This window comes from Jaculus jaculus, chromosome 3 (genome assembly GCF_020740685.1).
Source record: "Jaculus jaculus isolate mJacJac1 chromosome 3, mJacJac1.mat.Y.cur, whole genome shotgun sequence".
Taxonomy (NCBI): Eukaryota; Metazoa; Chordata; class Mammalia; order Rodentia; family Dipodidae; genus Jaculus; species Jaculus jaculus.
In genome coordinates, this window is record NC_059104.1 from 115,910,877 (window position 1) to 115,927,049 (window position 16,173).

General features: G+C 39.7%; 1 protein-coding gene across 2 annotated transcripts in view; it reads right to left on the reverse strand.

The window, feature by feature from the left end:
* Nucleotides 1-16,173, reverse strand: part of Arhgap42 (Rho GTPase activating protein 42) — a 297,464-nt gene that overhangs the window by 17,339 nt on the left and 263,952 nt on the right. For both annotated transcript variants that reach the window (XM_004661915.2, XM_045145457.1), the window contains exons 14-21: nt 15,776-15,850; nt 14,081-14,165; nt 13,157-13,215; nt 10,916-11,021; nt 5,379-5,538; nt 2,904-3,048; nt 1,164-1,544; nt 625-781 (exon numbers count right to left, since the gene is read on the reverse strand). In XM_004661915.2, the coding sequence (XP_004661972.1) occupies nt 625-781; nt 1,164-1,544; nt 2,904-3,048; nt 5,379-5,538; nt 10,916-11,021; nt 13,157-13,215; nt 14,081-14,165; nt 15,776-15,850 (1,168 nt within the window). The remainder of the gene's footprint in view (nt 1-624; nt 782-1,163; nt 1,545-2,903; nt 3,049-5,378; nt 5,539-10,915; nt 11,022-13,156; nt 13,216-14,080; nt 14,166-15,775; nt 15,851-16,173) is intronic.

A 16,173-nucleotide genomic window follows, 5' to 3' on the forward strand; every position in this document is an offset into this window, starting at 1 on the left:
GTAACACATGTGAAGGCATCCAATAATAGCTCATTTTGCGCTGCTCAGCAATTGTCAGCAGCACAAAATGAAAGGGAGAGGAACTTCCTTTTACTGGCTTGTCTATGTAGGTTTCTGTCCATTCCTCACGACCCCTTTTGCTCACATCGATGTAGCCATGTCATATAAGCATTTACATATTCAGTCATTTGCTTTGATCAGAAGTTCTCTCCCCCTTTGCATTTCATGATTCCATCAGTGAGGTCTTGGGCACAGGTGGGGAGCAGCTGTATTGACAACAGAAGACTGGAGAACTGAGAGGTAGAAGCAGGGCTTTGTGCAGCTTTTATAAGGCTTTTCCCTCCAAAGCCAGTATCCACACAATTATGCATCTATTTGATGTCCTTAAATTAAGCCACCACTCTGTTCTATGGGAAGTGTTTGAGTGCTGACCCATGGGGTGACTTATATAGATAGTAGCTTTCACATCTCTTTTAGAGATAGGAAGAACTCTACAGAATTTGAAGGTGCCTGCTCTACAGCAGAGACATTTAGTTATGGGACCCTCACATTTCTTTAGAACAGACTGAATCAACCCCTCTGCATCCTTGGGAGGTGAGCAAATATAAACTCCTTCTCACTCACACTGAGCCAGGACGTTGGTAGCCATTGCTGGAGGCAGTGTCTAGCCTTGACCTCCTGCACATTTTTGGAGGCAGCTCTGGGTTTGGCATGACTTTGGATGTCTCCTTGGAACCTATGGAAGTTAAGCTTTGAATGGATCCACCATAGCTCTTGTTTCCTAAAAAGAAAAGCCCAAGGAAAGAGGCAAGGTGCTATTAGACAAAATAATAGCAGTAACACAGTACATGTGCATAACAAAAGGAAGCATTTTTCTGCCAGACTAAATGGGAAGGTACAGAGTGTTCCTGGGGCACAGTGGTCCATCACTCAGGCAGATCAAAATCTGCAGTCATTACAAAGACATCAGCTTACAAAGATAGAAAGATTCAGGAAAAAGTCATAGCACACAGAAGTTTTAAAAACCTAAGCTCAAGAACAAAGTTGATAAGCATCATTAGTTTCCTCCATTACCTTTCCCCCTGCTTAGTCATGCTGAATAACCCTGCAAATTCTACTGAGACAATGGCAGCCCGCACAGGCTGCACGGCACTCCAGCTCACCTTCAGCTGCAGAGATGGATCTGAGAGAGGATGCGGAGGCTCTTTTCAGTCCTGAAAGTCCATAGGGTCCCTTCTTGACTAGGTCTATGGGAGGGGAAGCATCCCCTGGACTGGTGACTGAGGCCACACTCTGGCAATCTGATTCCACATCTGTTTTGGTTGCATCTTCTCGAGAACTTGACTCAGGACTAGTTGTCCAGAGCCCAAGACTTTTCTGTCCGTTGGAAGATGATGGGGCTGCAATCCAGGGAATGCCCCCAGCCTTCTCCCTGGGCTGACAGGAAGCAGACTTCGAAGTACTGTTTTGCTCTGAGGAATGAGAGGAGAGCGACTCTATGCTGCCCATGGGTGTGCTATCCGGGCTGCTGCTGTAGGAGTCACCTGAAGAGGAGCAGGAGCAGGGGGACAAACAAAAGGGACAGTAGCTGTGTAGATGTAGCAGCACTACCAAAACCCTGCTGGGCTCATCTCACCTGGGCTCTGTGGCCACCTGAACCCATTGGCAGGGTGGGCCTCGATCTGGTGTGGAGAACTCTCCTAAGTACTGAAGTATGCCTATGAATGTGGTGAATGCATTTTCTAGTACTATTCTTTGACTATTTTACACGTCCCTATGTCCTAACTGCCCCTACAGAGTAATGCGACTCTTTGAAACATTTATGGACTGGCAAACTCAGGCAGAATTTGCCTATGAAACTAGAATCAGAAATAAGAGACATAGATCCCTTCATGATAGTATAAATCAATGGAGAGGGTCTTTTAAGGGACACATTCCTACTTTTTTTACTTTCTGATCACAGGTAGTTCTGAATTACAATGTTCTCAAGTATTCCTTAATTCAGTGGCATCATTAAATTTCAGCAGCAAATTACAAGCTGGTTGCAATTGTCAAAAAGAGGAATTTTTCATTTTCCTACTAAGAATATAGTAGCATAAGAAACAGGCTGTTGGATTAGGCAGCTGTAGCTCTCTGGTACAATGCTTGCTTAGCATGCATAAGGCCCGGGGCTCGAGCCCCAACAGCACAATCAGTCAATAACAGCAAGAACAATAGCAACAAACATGGCTGTGTAAGTAGGTTTCTTTTTAATGTTCCTAAAAGTATTAAAAATTATAACAGGTCTTACAAATATGCCTTAACTAAAAATCACTACATTGTTTTCTGTTAACTGTGGACCACAGCAAATAAGTGGGGGCCCAGAGGGTATAAAATAAAATGAGAATGATGATGGCTTGTCTCCATGTTTGCCATGAGCTTAAACTACTATCCTTGTCACCTTGGGGCTTGGCTCAGAAGAAGAAGTATGCGATAATGTGTGGTACTGGTTTTCCTTTTGTTTCTTTTCTCTCTTAAAGACACTCTGACACCCAAGAGATGATGCTTTAAGAACATAATGTGAAAGAAAGCAAGAAAATTACTCTTTCAGTCCAACTTTCTCTTACCGTCTTATGTACCACTTTGACAACTGGACAAAACCTGCTACCAAGTAGCACCCGGTGTCCTTAATCAGACCCACAGAAAAAGAGCACGGAGCAAACTATTTTTTTTTTTCCTTTGTAGAAATCATAAATTTGCTTCTCCAGGGAGCCTTACAACTAGACTAACATAAGTATTTCAGTGTTAAAAGAGTGGGTGTTGGTAGAGAATATCTCTAAGAATAGCTTGTGTTTCCACCTAATTACCACAGAAGTGAGGTCAGGATGAATAGACAGCGTCTCCCTGTGACCAGGCACACTTACTGTCAGGTTCTGCCAGGCATGGAGTGTATCTCCCTCTGGGCTTCCGAGAGCCTGTAGACAAACAGATTGCTCGAGTCCTTCGGGATCCAGAACGAGACTGAGGCTGAGGAAGAGGAATGTTTGGGTCTGGGGCAGTATGAAAAATCTAAAGAGAAATAAAAGAGACCAAAGTCAAGAGGGTAAAGTTGTCATGGGCATCATAAAAGAAGTTTTCAGAGTTATTTTTCAAAATTGATGAACTGCAAGACATACATGATATAAAAACAGTAAATGTCTTAGAGAAATTTTTACTTTCTTTTTCCATGTAATGTTTCTTCTTTAGGTTTTCTTTCTTATTGTCTTTTATACTGTTGCAGTGAGGTTCACATTGCTGGTAGAAATCACCTGACGAAGAGCAGGTTGTGGGAAAAACAGGTTAATTTTGGCTTACAGATGCGAGGGGAAGCTCCACAATGGCAGGGGCAAACGATGGCATGAGCAAAGGGTGCACATCAGCCCCTGGTCAACATAAGGTGGACCGTATCAACAGGTCAGTGTGCCAGACAAGTTGCTCTTGGTCAGGTGATTTCTACCAGCAATACAAACCTGACTACAACACATACCTTAGTGCTGAACTATAGATTTCCAAATATATTTAAAGAATTGTTCAAATATGAACAACTGTCTTGTCAAAACATGTAGATCCTGTCAGGAGAACAAACCCAAGGAAAAGAGGCTGGTTCTGTGACCCTCTCTGGTGCTGGGATACTTCAGTCTCTGAACTGTAAGAAGTGGCTGGCTGTGGGGAGAGGTATGTGCTCCACCACTGTCACTGTGTTACCTGAGGCAGTCACTAGGGTATTCTTCTGTGGGCACTAGGAAGGGACTCTGGGAAGGAGAAGATGGGGGTCATTCTCAGAAGGACCATCTCAGAACTAATTGAAAATCTGAATGGTCAGACCTTGGATGGCTGAATTTATTAACAATCTCTCTAATTTGGCTACAGAGCTTCACAGGTACTCCAGCAGCTCACTCCTTTAATGAACCCCCACACACCCCTAGCTCACAGTTACTCCAGGAGCTCACTCCTTTAATGAAACACTTCATACCTCCATCTTTACTCCAGGAGCTCACTCCTTTAATGAACCCACACACACTCCCAGCTCACAGTTACTCCAAGTGCTCACTAATTTAATGAAGCACTTCACATCTCCATCTTTACTCTAAGAGCTCACACCTTTAATGAACTCCCACACCCCCAGCTCACAGTTACTCCAGGAGCTCACTCCTTTAATGAAGCATTTCACACCTCCATCTTTACTCTAAGAGCTCACAACTTTAATGAACCCCCACACACACCCAGCTCACAGTGACTCCAGGAACTCACTCCTTTAATGAAGCACTTCACATCTCCATCTTTACTCTAAGAGCTCACACTTTTAATGAACCCCCCCCCCCACACACACACCCAGCTCACATTACTCCAGGAGCTCACTCCTTTAGTGAAACACTTCACACCTCCATCTTTACTCTAAGAGCTCACAACTTTAATGGACCCCCACACACCCCAGCTCACAGTTACTCCAGGAGTTCACTCCTTTAATGAAACACTTCACACATCTTTACTCCAGGAGCTCACAGCTTTAATGAAATCCTTCTTAGGGAAAAGAGATTGACCTTATTTTTACTATTTAGTTCTTTTTAAAATATTTTACTTTTATTTATTTGAGAGATTAAGAGAGAAAGAGAAAGAGAAAGAGAAGGAGGGAGAGGGAGAGAGGGAGAGAGGGAGAGAGGGAGAGAGGGAGGGAGGGAGGGAGGGAGGGAGGGAGAGAGAGGGAATGTGTCAGGGCCTCCAGCACTGCAGACGAACTCCAGATGCTTGTGCCACCTTGTGCATTTGCTTATATGGGTCCTGGGGAATCGAACCAAGGTCCTTTGGCTTTGCAGGCAAATGCCTTAACCATTAAGCCATCTCTCCAGCCCCACTATTTATTTAGTTCTTGTGTGTGAGACAAGGTCTTGCTATATAGCTCAAACTAACCTCAAATTCTGACCTTTGGTTCTGCTTCCCAAGGGCTAGAATTAACAGTGTGCAATACCCTTGGCCCAATTAGGCATGTCAGCTTTACTCTACAAATAGAGTCTAATTTCAGATGGATAAAGAGGGAAGGTTAAAACAGACTTGAACACAAAGCAATGTTAAGGTGCTTTCTGTACCTGAGTAATAAACTGATGTCACATGCTTAAGAAGGAAACTTCAGAATGTTATGGGGAGAGAAGAAAAAGGATTCAAGCTATCTGAAGGATTTTGAAAACACTGGAAATCTGATTAATGCCAAAAGTCAAAGTCCCCATGAGATGTAATGTTTACAAAGCTGACAAGATAAGACATCTTTAGGATACAGATCATACCGCAAAGCTCACAGATAGTACAAACTTCCTTCATGATACAAGATAGAACATCTGACACCTGCACAAGAAAATTCAGCCTACCTTTTCATAGTGCTCAATCAGAATTTCAACCACAATATTCTGAAATTTAATATTCATCATAGCAGCCACAGTTTCTTCCTGTGCCCTCATCAGTGTTGGGCCAAATATGACACCAAGATTTGAGACAGTCATGAGATTCTGTTGGCTGTGCAATGATACTCTGCAAATAAAGAACAGCAGACATTATTGTAAGTTAAAAGCTCAATTATTACAAAATATTGTTTTCTATCAAACCTAGAGCATAAGAAAATACTAGCTTCTTATAATAATATAGGCCAGTTTATCTAGTTGGTATCAGCTATTCTCCTTGGACATAAAAAGGAAGTAGACCAAAGGCAGAGAGAAATTCATAAAATATGTTACTGCAAACTCTTAGTGACACAAGAATGTAGTATAACACTAGAACTTATTTCTCTTTTCTACCTTTCTTTAATATCTCTTTTCTAATTTTGGTACTTCCTATTCAGTCTCCCTCCATTCCCTCTTCCCCCTGAGCTTCCAATACAAAGAAATGACAGACATTTATGGAAGTGAAAAAAAATTTCATTCAATCATTTATATACTACACATGTACTCAGTTAGCACAAATACCATTAACATGGACAATGATATTTCAGTTAAAAATATAGTAAACTTTAGTGGCTTTGTTTAGCTGACATGTAAAAGGAAAATTGAAAAAAAGTATTGGGAAAGGATATAAGGAGTTAATGCTAGACAAATAAAATCAATAATTATAAAGCCTAAATTACTGAAGAAAAAAATATTGATTTTCTGAACATGATACAATTTCCCTAAAAAATATGCTATTTGATATTATACCTCCTAGTCATTATAATACCTCTGAGGCATTATCTCTCTCATAGAACAGTCAGTTAAGTGCAAGACAGAGGTCATCATATGTTTATGCAAGAAAATTATTAAGGGGGCTGAAGAGATGATTTAGGGCTCTTGCTTATAAAGCCTTATGGTCAGGGTTTGATTCCTCAGTACCCATGCAAAGCTAGATGCACAAAGTGACATTTGGAGCTCATTTGCAGTGGCAGGCAGCCCTGGCACACTCATGCTCTCTCTCTCTCTTTCTCTCTCTCTTTCAAATAAATAAAAATGTTTTTAAAAAGAATAAATAGATAAATAAATAAATAGTAAAAAAAATTTCACACACCATCATAAACATATTGTACTTTTTATTTATTTATTTTTTTACTTTTACATAGTAAGAATTTAACTTAGAGTCTTGAGCATGCTAGGCAAGTGTTCAACCACTTGGCTACTTCCTCAGCCCTACCTATTGCGTTTGATCATCAAAATAAATCAATTATCTGTACCACACAGATAAGTTCACAGAGTAAAAATGATGAGACTGAGGTCATGCAAATTATGAAGGGAGATATTATTTTTATTTGTTGCTAACTACAAGTGTTTCCTTTTGCTCCCCAGATATAACACTGGTCAATACATGGATTTGATCCTTACTCTGTCCTTCCTCTTTTCCATCTAGAATGTCCCAGACTGCCTCCCTAGTGCTGGGCACTATACTAGGCAAATAAATAGTGAGAAAAGCCTTGGTAGTGGTCATTGTTTGCTTAAAAATGAAATGAAAAGCCTCTAGAATCAGTGAGTGGAGCAAAGTAGCCCCAGGCACAATCTAGAATGACTGACTAGGGCTAAAGAAATGGCTCAGCAGTTAAGGTGCTTGACTGCAAAGCCTGATGGCCAGGGTTTGATTACTTAGTACCCATGTAAAACCAGATGCACAAAGTTGTGCAAGCATCTGGAGTTCATTTGTAGTGGCTAGAGGCAGTGGCAAGAAGTCTGGAATGCCCACCACCCCCTATTTGCAAATAAATAAATAAATAAATAAATAAAAATTTAGAAATTAATGACTGACTAGCTCACCAATTTCATCTGGAAATTGGATACAGTCTAACAGGGTGCCTCATTCATTTGATTAATCTAGTACCACCACTTCCATCCGAGCCACCTGGGGTATTGGAATGTGGCATTTTAGGAAGGAATTCAACACATGATGGTGCTTAGGACTAAGTGTGCATTACTAAGTGCATTTCAAATCCAAAAGCAAGATTGATGAGAAATCCAGGCTTTGAATGATCCTTGCAACTTCTGATTCGGAGAAGAAGCTTGACTCTGTTACTAGAATCTGTTACTGGACACTACATGGTAAGGCAGCCTGTTTGTCTGGATTCAAAACTCAGATTGGTTCCTGAGAAACTGAATGCACTCAGTGAAGTTACTCAGTATCTCTGGGCTTTAACTTTCTCATCTATAAATACTTATACCAACAGTTTATAAGGTAGAGAATTACATAATTATTAAATTGAGAAATGATCTCAAAATTATATCCTCTGAAATTAAATTCCTTTCAGCCAAGCTTGATAAAATGTCATTTACATCACAACTCCTATAATATAAGTGGAATAAATAGACCCAGGATTAAACTCTGGAATAAATTTAGAAATCTTAAAAACCTGGGGTGTTTTGAAAACAGAGTTAGTAATTATACTGCACATGATATCTGGAATATTTTCATGACTGTGATGTTTAATATCTGGCCGTCAACTTGACAGAATTTACAATCAGCATGAAGACAAATCTTTGACCATGTTTGGGTGGGATTTTCTAGAGTAGGTTACTTGAGGTGGGAGCACCCGCCCTAATTGTGGGTGGGCACTATACCCATACAAGAAGGAAAGAAAGAAGAAAGGAGAAGGAAAGAAAGAAAGGAAGGAAGGAAGAAAGAAAGAAAGAAAGAAAGAAAGAAAGAAAGAAAGAAAGAAAGAAAGAAAGAAAACAACAACAACAACAACAACAACAAAGAGATAGCTGAGCATTCAGCATTGGCAACTCTCTGCTTCCTCACTGTGTTGAATGTGAGCAGCTCTGCTTCAAGCTCTGCCGCATGCCTTCCCCACCATGATGGACTGTCACCTGGAACCGTAAGCTGAAACCAGCTCTTCATCCTTTAAACTGACTTTTGCCAGGCATTTTGTCCCATCAATGAAAAGATCACTAATACAGTGACAATATTCTCTTTAATAAATTTCTCTTCTTTTGGGCTATTTCACTGATAAAAGCCACAAATATTTAAATCCTATAACATTATTAATTTCAGATATTTGAGAACAACAGTACAAAGGAAGTGGGTGGGAGTAAACCTGCGTTGAAATAAGAAAATAACAGGATGCTATAACTCAGATCCTTAAGAGAAAATAAAAAAGGCAAGAAATTATAACTAATGGTAGTATGTCAAACTTTATAAATATATAATTGCTCCTTTTTCTGTCTTTATTTTTATACAGCCCAAGATTATATAAAGCAACCTTAGTAATGCACTGCTGGATTTATTAACATATGTAGAAGTGATACACATATAAATAACAGCCCAAAAAATGGGAAACAAAATAAGTCAGATAAATTGTATGTTGATATCCCCCCTCCCCCGGGAATGGCTAGTGTAAATGTGCAGTAGAGTCTGACGGGATGTGTATGGAAAGCCCCAGAAGAACCATAAGGAAGCAAACAATAAAGGCAGAACAGAAGAACAAAGAACACACGCAGCGCTAAGAGCAGAAGCAGCATGGACAGACAACCATCCTAGCTACACAGAAGGCTGAGGCAGAAGGACTTAGAGTTCAAGCGCCCCCTAAGCTATGAAGTGAGTTCACAGCAAGCCTGGGCAACTTAGTGACACCATGTCTCAAAATAAAACATAAAGAATTAAAAAGAGGAATGGAGATGTAGCTCAGTGGTAAAGCCCTTGCTTGGCATGTGTAAGACCTTTGGGAGAATGATAGTGAGGAAGGGAGGCAAGGGAGAAGGGAGGTTAGACATAGGTAAAACTATGTTAATAGTAACTGTGAATGGATACAATTAAAGATCAAGATTTTTAAAGGTTCAACTTTTCAACAATTTATATTTCATATATAATATATATATACATATACATATATACATATGTGTGTATAATAGTTGAAAATAAAAGAATGGAAGATACATTAAGCAATTGGGACGCCCATTTTGTGTGGTAACTTAATAGCACACAAAATAGATTACAAACAAGAACAAGTAAATATTATTATGTATAAAAATGAAATATAATGGTAAAAGTACTATCCGAAGCGGGGCATGGTGGCACACACCTTTAATTCCAGCACTCAGGAGGCAGAGGTGGGAGGATCACCATAAGCTTGAGGATACCCTGAGACCAAATAGTGAATTATAGGTCAGCCTGGACTAGAGTGAAACCCTACCTCGAAAAACCAAAAAAGAAAAAAAAATAAAGTATCATCCTACCCAAGAAGAATAGATAAGAAATATGAATATATTAGCACCTAGCAATAAAATATCTGAATCTAAAAATTAGAATCATGGGCTTCTGAGAAGGCCTTCCAAACAAAGAATAAAAAGGCCTAAAAAAAAAAAGTCAAGAGAAGTTTTTTGGGAGCAGGGGTAACTTTTGTTGATTTTTTAAAAACAAATTTCATTATTTATTGCACAGAGATTGAGAGAGAGAGAGAGAGAGAGAGAGAGAGAGAGAGAGAGAGAGAGAGAGAGGCCACACTAGGTCCTCACGCCACTGCAAAGAATGCCAGATGCTTGCACCACTTTTTGTAGTTAAAGGTGCTTGCCACCCACATACAAAATATTGTGCAAGTAAAAAGAAATCTTAAATACAATGATAGAAACAGTATCACTAGCATATATACATGTATAAAATTAAGATGTTCACTTAAGAGAAATCAGCTTTTACTTGCATTAAAGAATTCTTAAATAATATTTTCTATTTATCTGCCAGTGGTGGGGGGGGCACCAAGACCTCTTACCACTGCATACTCTGGATGCATGTGCCACTTCATGCATCTGTCTTTATGTGGGTACTAAGGATTCAAACCTAGGCCATCAAGTAATACCTTTAACCCCTGAGTTCTCTCCAGCTCATTAAACAATTTTATTTTTTTAAAATATTTTGTGTATTTTTATCTATTTATTTGAGAGTGACAGAGAGAGAAAGAGGCAGTTAGAGAGAGGGGTGCGCCAGGGTCTCCAGCCAATGCAAACGAACTCCAGACGCGTGCGCCCACTTGTGCATCTGGCTAACGTGGGTCCTGGGGAACCGAGCCTCAAACCAAGGTCCTTAAGCTTCACAGGCAAGCGCTTAACCACTAAGCCATCTCTCCAGCCCTCATTAAACAATTTTAAATGTTATTTCTTCCAATAAACAATATCCTATCAAATGTAATTAAATTTTTAAAACAATTAAATAGTTAAGATTAGTTCAATATTAGAGAAAAACCACACACAGCCATAAAGAGGATTCAAGTGCTTGCATATTGGCAACAAAGGTGGACATACCATATGTATTTTCAAATAAATTGCACATTGTTTTTAAGCACAATCAAAGGACTCTGCTTCCAGCAGCAACAAGATAACACTCATCATATACTGTGAACCGACATGAGCAGGGTTAGCTTTCACCACTATATGAATAGTTAAATGAACAATATAAGTTAGAGAATTACTTGACCAGGTGCTTTATTAAGATGTCCAGCATCTCTCTGTTTTTCTCCGGTAACTTGTGCACCAGTGCATGTACAGCCTCCACCCTGTAGTTTTGGTCATCCGACTCTGTTATGTACAAAGTGTGATGAATATGATTGCATTCCAATGCATATATAAACATTAGAAACGTGCATATTGTAATCAACTCCACCCTTCATGCCTTAAAAGCTTTGCATCATGAAGCATTACTATAACTGTTCCTTTAAGGATAAGATACTGAGTGATGTGTCCACAGTCTGGAGGATGAGAAGGAGATAAGGCGAATTGAGACCTATGGACTACATTTGGTCCCTGAACTATACTCACATAAGCCTAAGCCATCAAGGGTAAGTTAAAGAGTTTATGTGTGTGAATCATTGCCATTGGTACTAAGTGAAATTCACGTGGCCACACAGAAACATCCTACAGAAGCTAGCCCATGTGGCCATGACTATAATCCCAGTATTCAGGAGACTGAGGCAAGAAGACAAACTCAAGTTCAGGGCTTGCCTGGGCTATAACATTTTAAACTTGTCTGAATTAAAAAAAAAAAAAAAATCCAAAAAGAAAATGTCTCTCCTAACTTTCTAGTTCCTGGGTGTGGTTCAAGGAAGGCCTGGTTTTTATCTGTAAGGAAATTGTGCAATACAGTCTAAACTTTCAATAACTTCTTTTTTTAGAGAGAGAGAGAGAGCTAAAGAGAGAGAGAGAGAGAGGGAATTGGTATGCCAAGGCCTCCGCCACTACAATCAAATTCCAGATGCTTGTGCTACCTAGTACACATGTGTGACCTTGCACTTGCGTCACCTTTGTGCATGGGATCTGGGGAGAGATGGAACATGTCTTTAGGTCTCATAGGAAAGCGCCTTAATGGCTAAGCCATCTCTCCAGCCCCTCAATAACTTCTTTTTTCCTGATATGTATGAAGACAAAGTTGATACTAAGTGATCTAAATTTTGTAAACAATGTAATTTAGCATCTACTCAATAGGATTCTTCTTATCTCAGACCAAAGATGGAATTCTTATATGTAATAACAACTTTAATATCATGGAAGGGAATAATCTGATCCACATTTGCCAGAGAGGCAAGTGAAGACAAACTTGTGACCAAAAGCTCATTATCTGTACATGTAGCTTGTTGTAACCCATCTTAGCCAAGTGGCCTAAATGCTACTTGTTATGAAACAAAATGTCTATATCAAAAGGTTTCAGATTAACAGTAGTAACAAACAATCCAACAAAAATAACACATAGCCCTTGTCTTGCCAGAAATTTACTAATTTTGAACTAGCTGCGTTTGTCCACTCTGGTCCTGATTTCCCTCATCAATGAAATGAGGTCAGATTTTCTCAGGGCCTGGCTACTCTACAGAGATCAGTTCCCAAGAAGACCTCAAAGAAGAGGCAGAGTTCAAGAGAAAGCTTATAGAAAAAGTGTTTAACACACCATGTGCTCAGTCAACATTATCTGACACTTTTATGAACAGACAACACTTCTTATGACATTCCAATGTATGACAGTAAACTAATGCATCTGATTTCTTTCTTGGACTGTGAGACATTACTGTCATGACAGCTGTACCTCACACTCCTGAATAAAGAAGTGTCAACTCCTCAGTGCTACATGCCACAGTGACAGACTGGGGGGCAACTGCGACTTTAATCCCAATTGTTTAAGTTACCAGTTTCTTGTAGTCATGTAACGTTATGTCAGTCACAGATTTCAACACAGGACAACTTTGTGATTAGCACAAGTAACTCCAAGGGAAAGGGGACTCGGAAGGATCCGTTACTGGTAAACATACTTGACACATCTTTCTGGATTTAGGAACAGAGTATATAAGTGTGAGTAATGGTATAATGGTCTGAAAAATTTGCATTCTTGCTTATTTAACCATAAAGCCTTGTTCTTAAGAAGCTGTATTAGTCACTCAAGGAAAAACACATTAGAACTGCTCACAACTCTTTCCAAACACACCTGTCAACAACACAAGAACATTCTCTCACTCCTTCTCTTTTTGTTTTTGTCAGATTTTGTTTTATTAACTGATAGAATATCTAGTTCAATCTGGTTTATAAACCACACGGCAGCCTATGCATTACCATATTGATAATATTCTAAACAATGTGTAAGAAAATGTCAGCTAGAAAATTTGAGTGTAGATGTCTAAGCAACAGAAGGTAGAACTACAATTCAATGCAGCATGTGCAAGTGTACTTACTGACAGCAACAATGAAGTCCTTGTGCAGCTTGTAAGTCATCAGTGGTTCAGCGAGGCACCTACAACAGAGAAGCACAGCACATTCTAGAACTGTAGTATCTTCTTCCCCCTTAAAGTACCAGTGCTTCTTTAAGAACACTGAGATTAAAACACTACATATATATATACATTTATATATATATATATAAATGAACTCTGAGATTATTTTTTGCCAATTCGAAATAAAGCAATAAAAGAAGCAGATGTTTCTAACCGTGACAAGCTTTAGGCAGTCCTAAAGTGCAGACCTCAAACCCAATGCCCATAGATACTTCTAGTCACACGGCCCTAAAGTGGAAAAAGGTTTTTTCCCTTTATGAAAACTACCATCAGGAATAAAACTGACTTCAGGTATGAAAATAGTGTTTTCATTTTTATTTATTTATTTTTAAATATTTAATTTAACTTGTTTATTTGAGAGAGAAAGAGAAAGGAGCAGATAGACAGAATGGATGTGCAAGGGCCTCTATCCCTGAAAATGAATTCTAGACTCATGCGCCACCTTGTGCATCTGGCTTACATGGGTCTTGGGGAATAGAACCTGGGTTCTTTGGCTTTGCAGGCAAGGGCCTTAACCACTAAGCCATCTCTTCAGCCTGAAAATAAGTGGTTTTTAAAAGAGAATGAACTCACTTGAATTTGTCTGAAAACACAGATGCAAGAAGACATACAACCTACTGTGAAACCAAAACGACCTTACACAAGCCTACGTCACCACTGTAAAGGAGTACAAGTTCCAGAACGTGCGACGCGAGTGTTAGCACTGCGCCACTTCCCCTCGACGAGAGCAGCCCCATGCGCGGTCACCCCACAGTCACGGGGCCACAGTCCAAGGAGGTGGATGCAAGATGGTGTCCATAGTGCCAGGAGTTCAACCCTCCTCACCTGAGGTAGTTTTTCAGTCCACTTGTAATAGTTTTATTGTCCCAAAGTTCAATATCAATGTCAATGTCAGGAGGGGATTTTGGAGCTGTAAAGAAAAATTAGATGTTCATAAACTGTGCAATTCAGTTACCTGTGTCTTGATGGAAATGGATACCAACCTAAGCAGTCAGAGAGGCCTTCATTTCTTAGGACTCCAGTGAATTTAACTCTAGGATGTTAGCCACATGTTAGCTGGTATGAAATTCCCTCTGCCTCTAACCCTGAGAATCCTTAAGGTACCATAGTTCTCCCAGGCCAAATTATCATTGTTGCTAACATGGCAAAATGCTTAGCAAGCAGCTGACATTTTTGTTGTTGTTATTATTTGTCTACTTGTTCTAGGATTTTTCAAGACAGGGTTTCATTTTAGCCAAGGCTGATGTGGAACTCACTCTTTACCCCCAGGCTGGCCTCTCCTATCACAGTCTCCCAAGTGCTGGGATTAAAGGCATAATTGTTTTACCTCAGGCTCAGCTTGTGTTAAAAAAATACTTTTATGTATTTATTTGACAGAGAGACAAACAAACACAGTATGGGCACTCCTGTCACTACAAACAAACTCTAGACACATGCTCTGCTTTGTGTATCTGGATTTATGTGGGCCTGGGGAATCAAATCCAGGCCAACAGGCTTTATTAAGAAAGTACCTTTAGGGCTGAAGAGATAGATTATTGATTAAGGCACTTGTCTGCAAAGCTAAAAAAAATCCAGGTTCAATTCCCCAGGACCCATGTAAACCAGATGCACAAGGTAGCACTTGTGTCTGGAGTTCATTTGCAGCCGCTGGAGGTCCTGACACACCCATTCTCTCTCTCTCTCTCTGTCTCTCCCCCTCTATCATCTGCATCTCTCTCACACATAAATAAATAACCCTAAATTTAAAAAAAAAATAAAGAAAATGTCTTTAACCACTGAGTCATCTCTGTAGCCCATACCTGACATGTTCTTAACTGCTTTATATAACTAACATGTTCAGTCCTCACAACTCTTAAGAGGCAGGCAGCATTATCATCATTCCTAGTTTACAGATTAGGAGATAAAAGCCACAGAAAAGGTAAATAAATCACAAAGCTTTTATGTGGTTGAGCTGGGATTCCAAACCAGACCCCCTGAGTATAAGCACCCAGGCATTTTACTACCCAAAGAGCACTTGAGCAAAAGCCCACTACCAAAAATGCTATTTCTGGGCTGGAGAGATGGCTCAGCAGTTAAGGAGGCTTGCTTATACAGCCTGACTGCCTGGGTTTGATTCCCCAGTACTCACTTAAAGCCATATGCATAAAGTGGTGCATGTGACTGGAATTTGTTTGCAGTGAGGAGGCCCTGGCATGCCCATTCTCTCTCCCCCCTCAAATAACTTTATTAATTAAAATGTTTAAATAAATGCTTCTTCACATTCTGATTGTCCATCCATGACAGTTCATAACTGAAGAGGGTTGAGGGTGTAGCTCAGTAACAGAACATGCACTTACATAAAAGGCCCTGGATTCCATCTTTAGCCCCCCAGCCTCCCAAGCAAACACAAATAGTCACTTCAAATATACTGTGATAATACACAAAATGAACCAATCATCTATACCTCTTGGGTATCTATGGCTGGCATTACCTATACCAATAGTAACAATTACTAAAGCACATACTTCATCCAAAACTTACAAAATGTGGTGTTCATGAGTTTCTGAACTTTGGAGTTCACTCCTCCTATTCGGTACAGTCCTAAGATAGTGATACCTAAAGGAAGGAAAATCACATAAAAATGGCTTAAGAGCTTCCTAAGCACAGAAAGTTAAAAGACACAGATATATGCATATACAGAATCTGAAAGTTACTTATCCAATTTTGCAGTCAAACGTTAGCAAAACTATCCTGGAAACACCCATCAGACATGGATTTCTCATTGAACAGTGATTTGAAAGTCTTTGAAGATCTTCAAAGTAGTAAAGTAAACCTGCCTACTCTACATTATTTGAATATAAAAACACATCAAAAATGAGAAGGGCTGATTAGTATTCCTCATCTTCCGTCTCTTCCAATGCACAGAGCCCTGAACATTG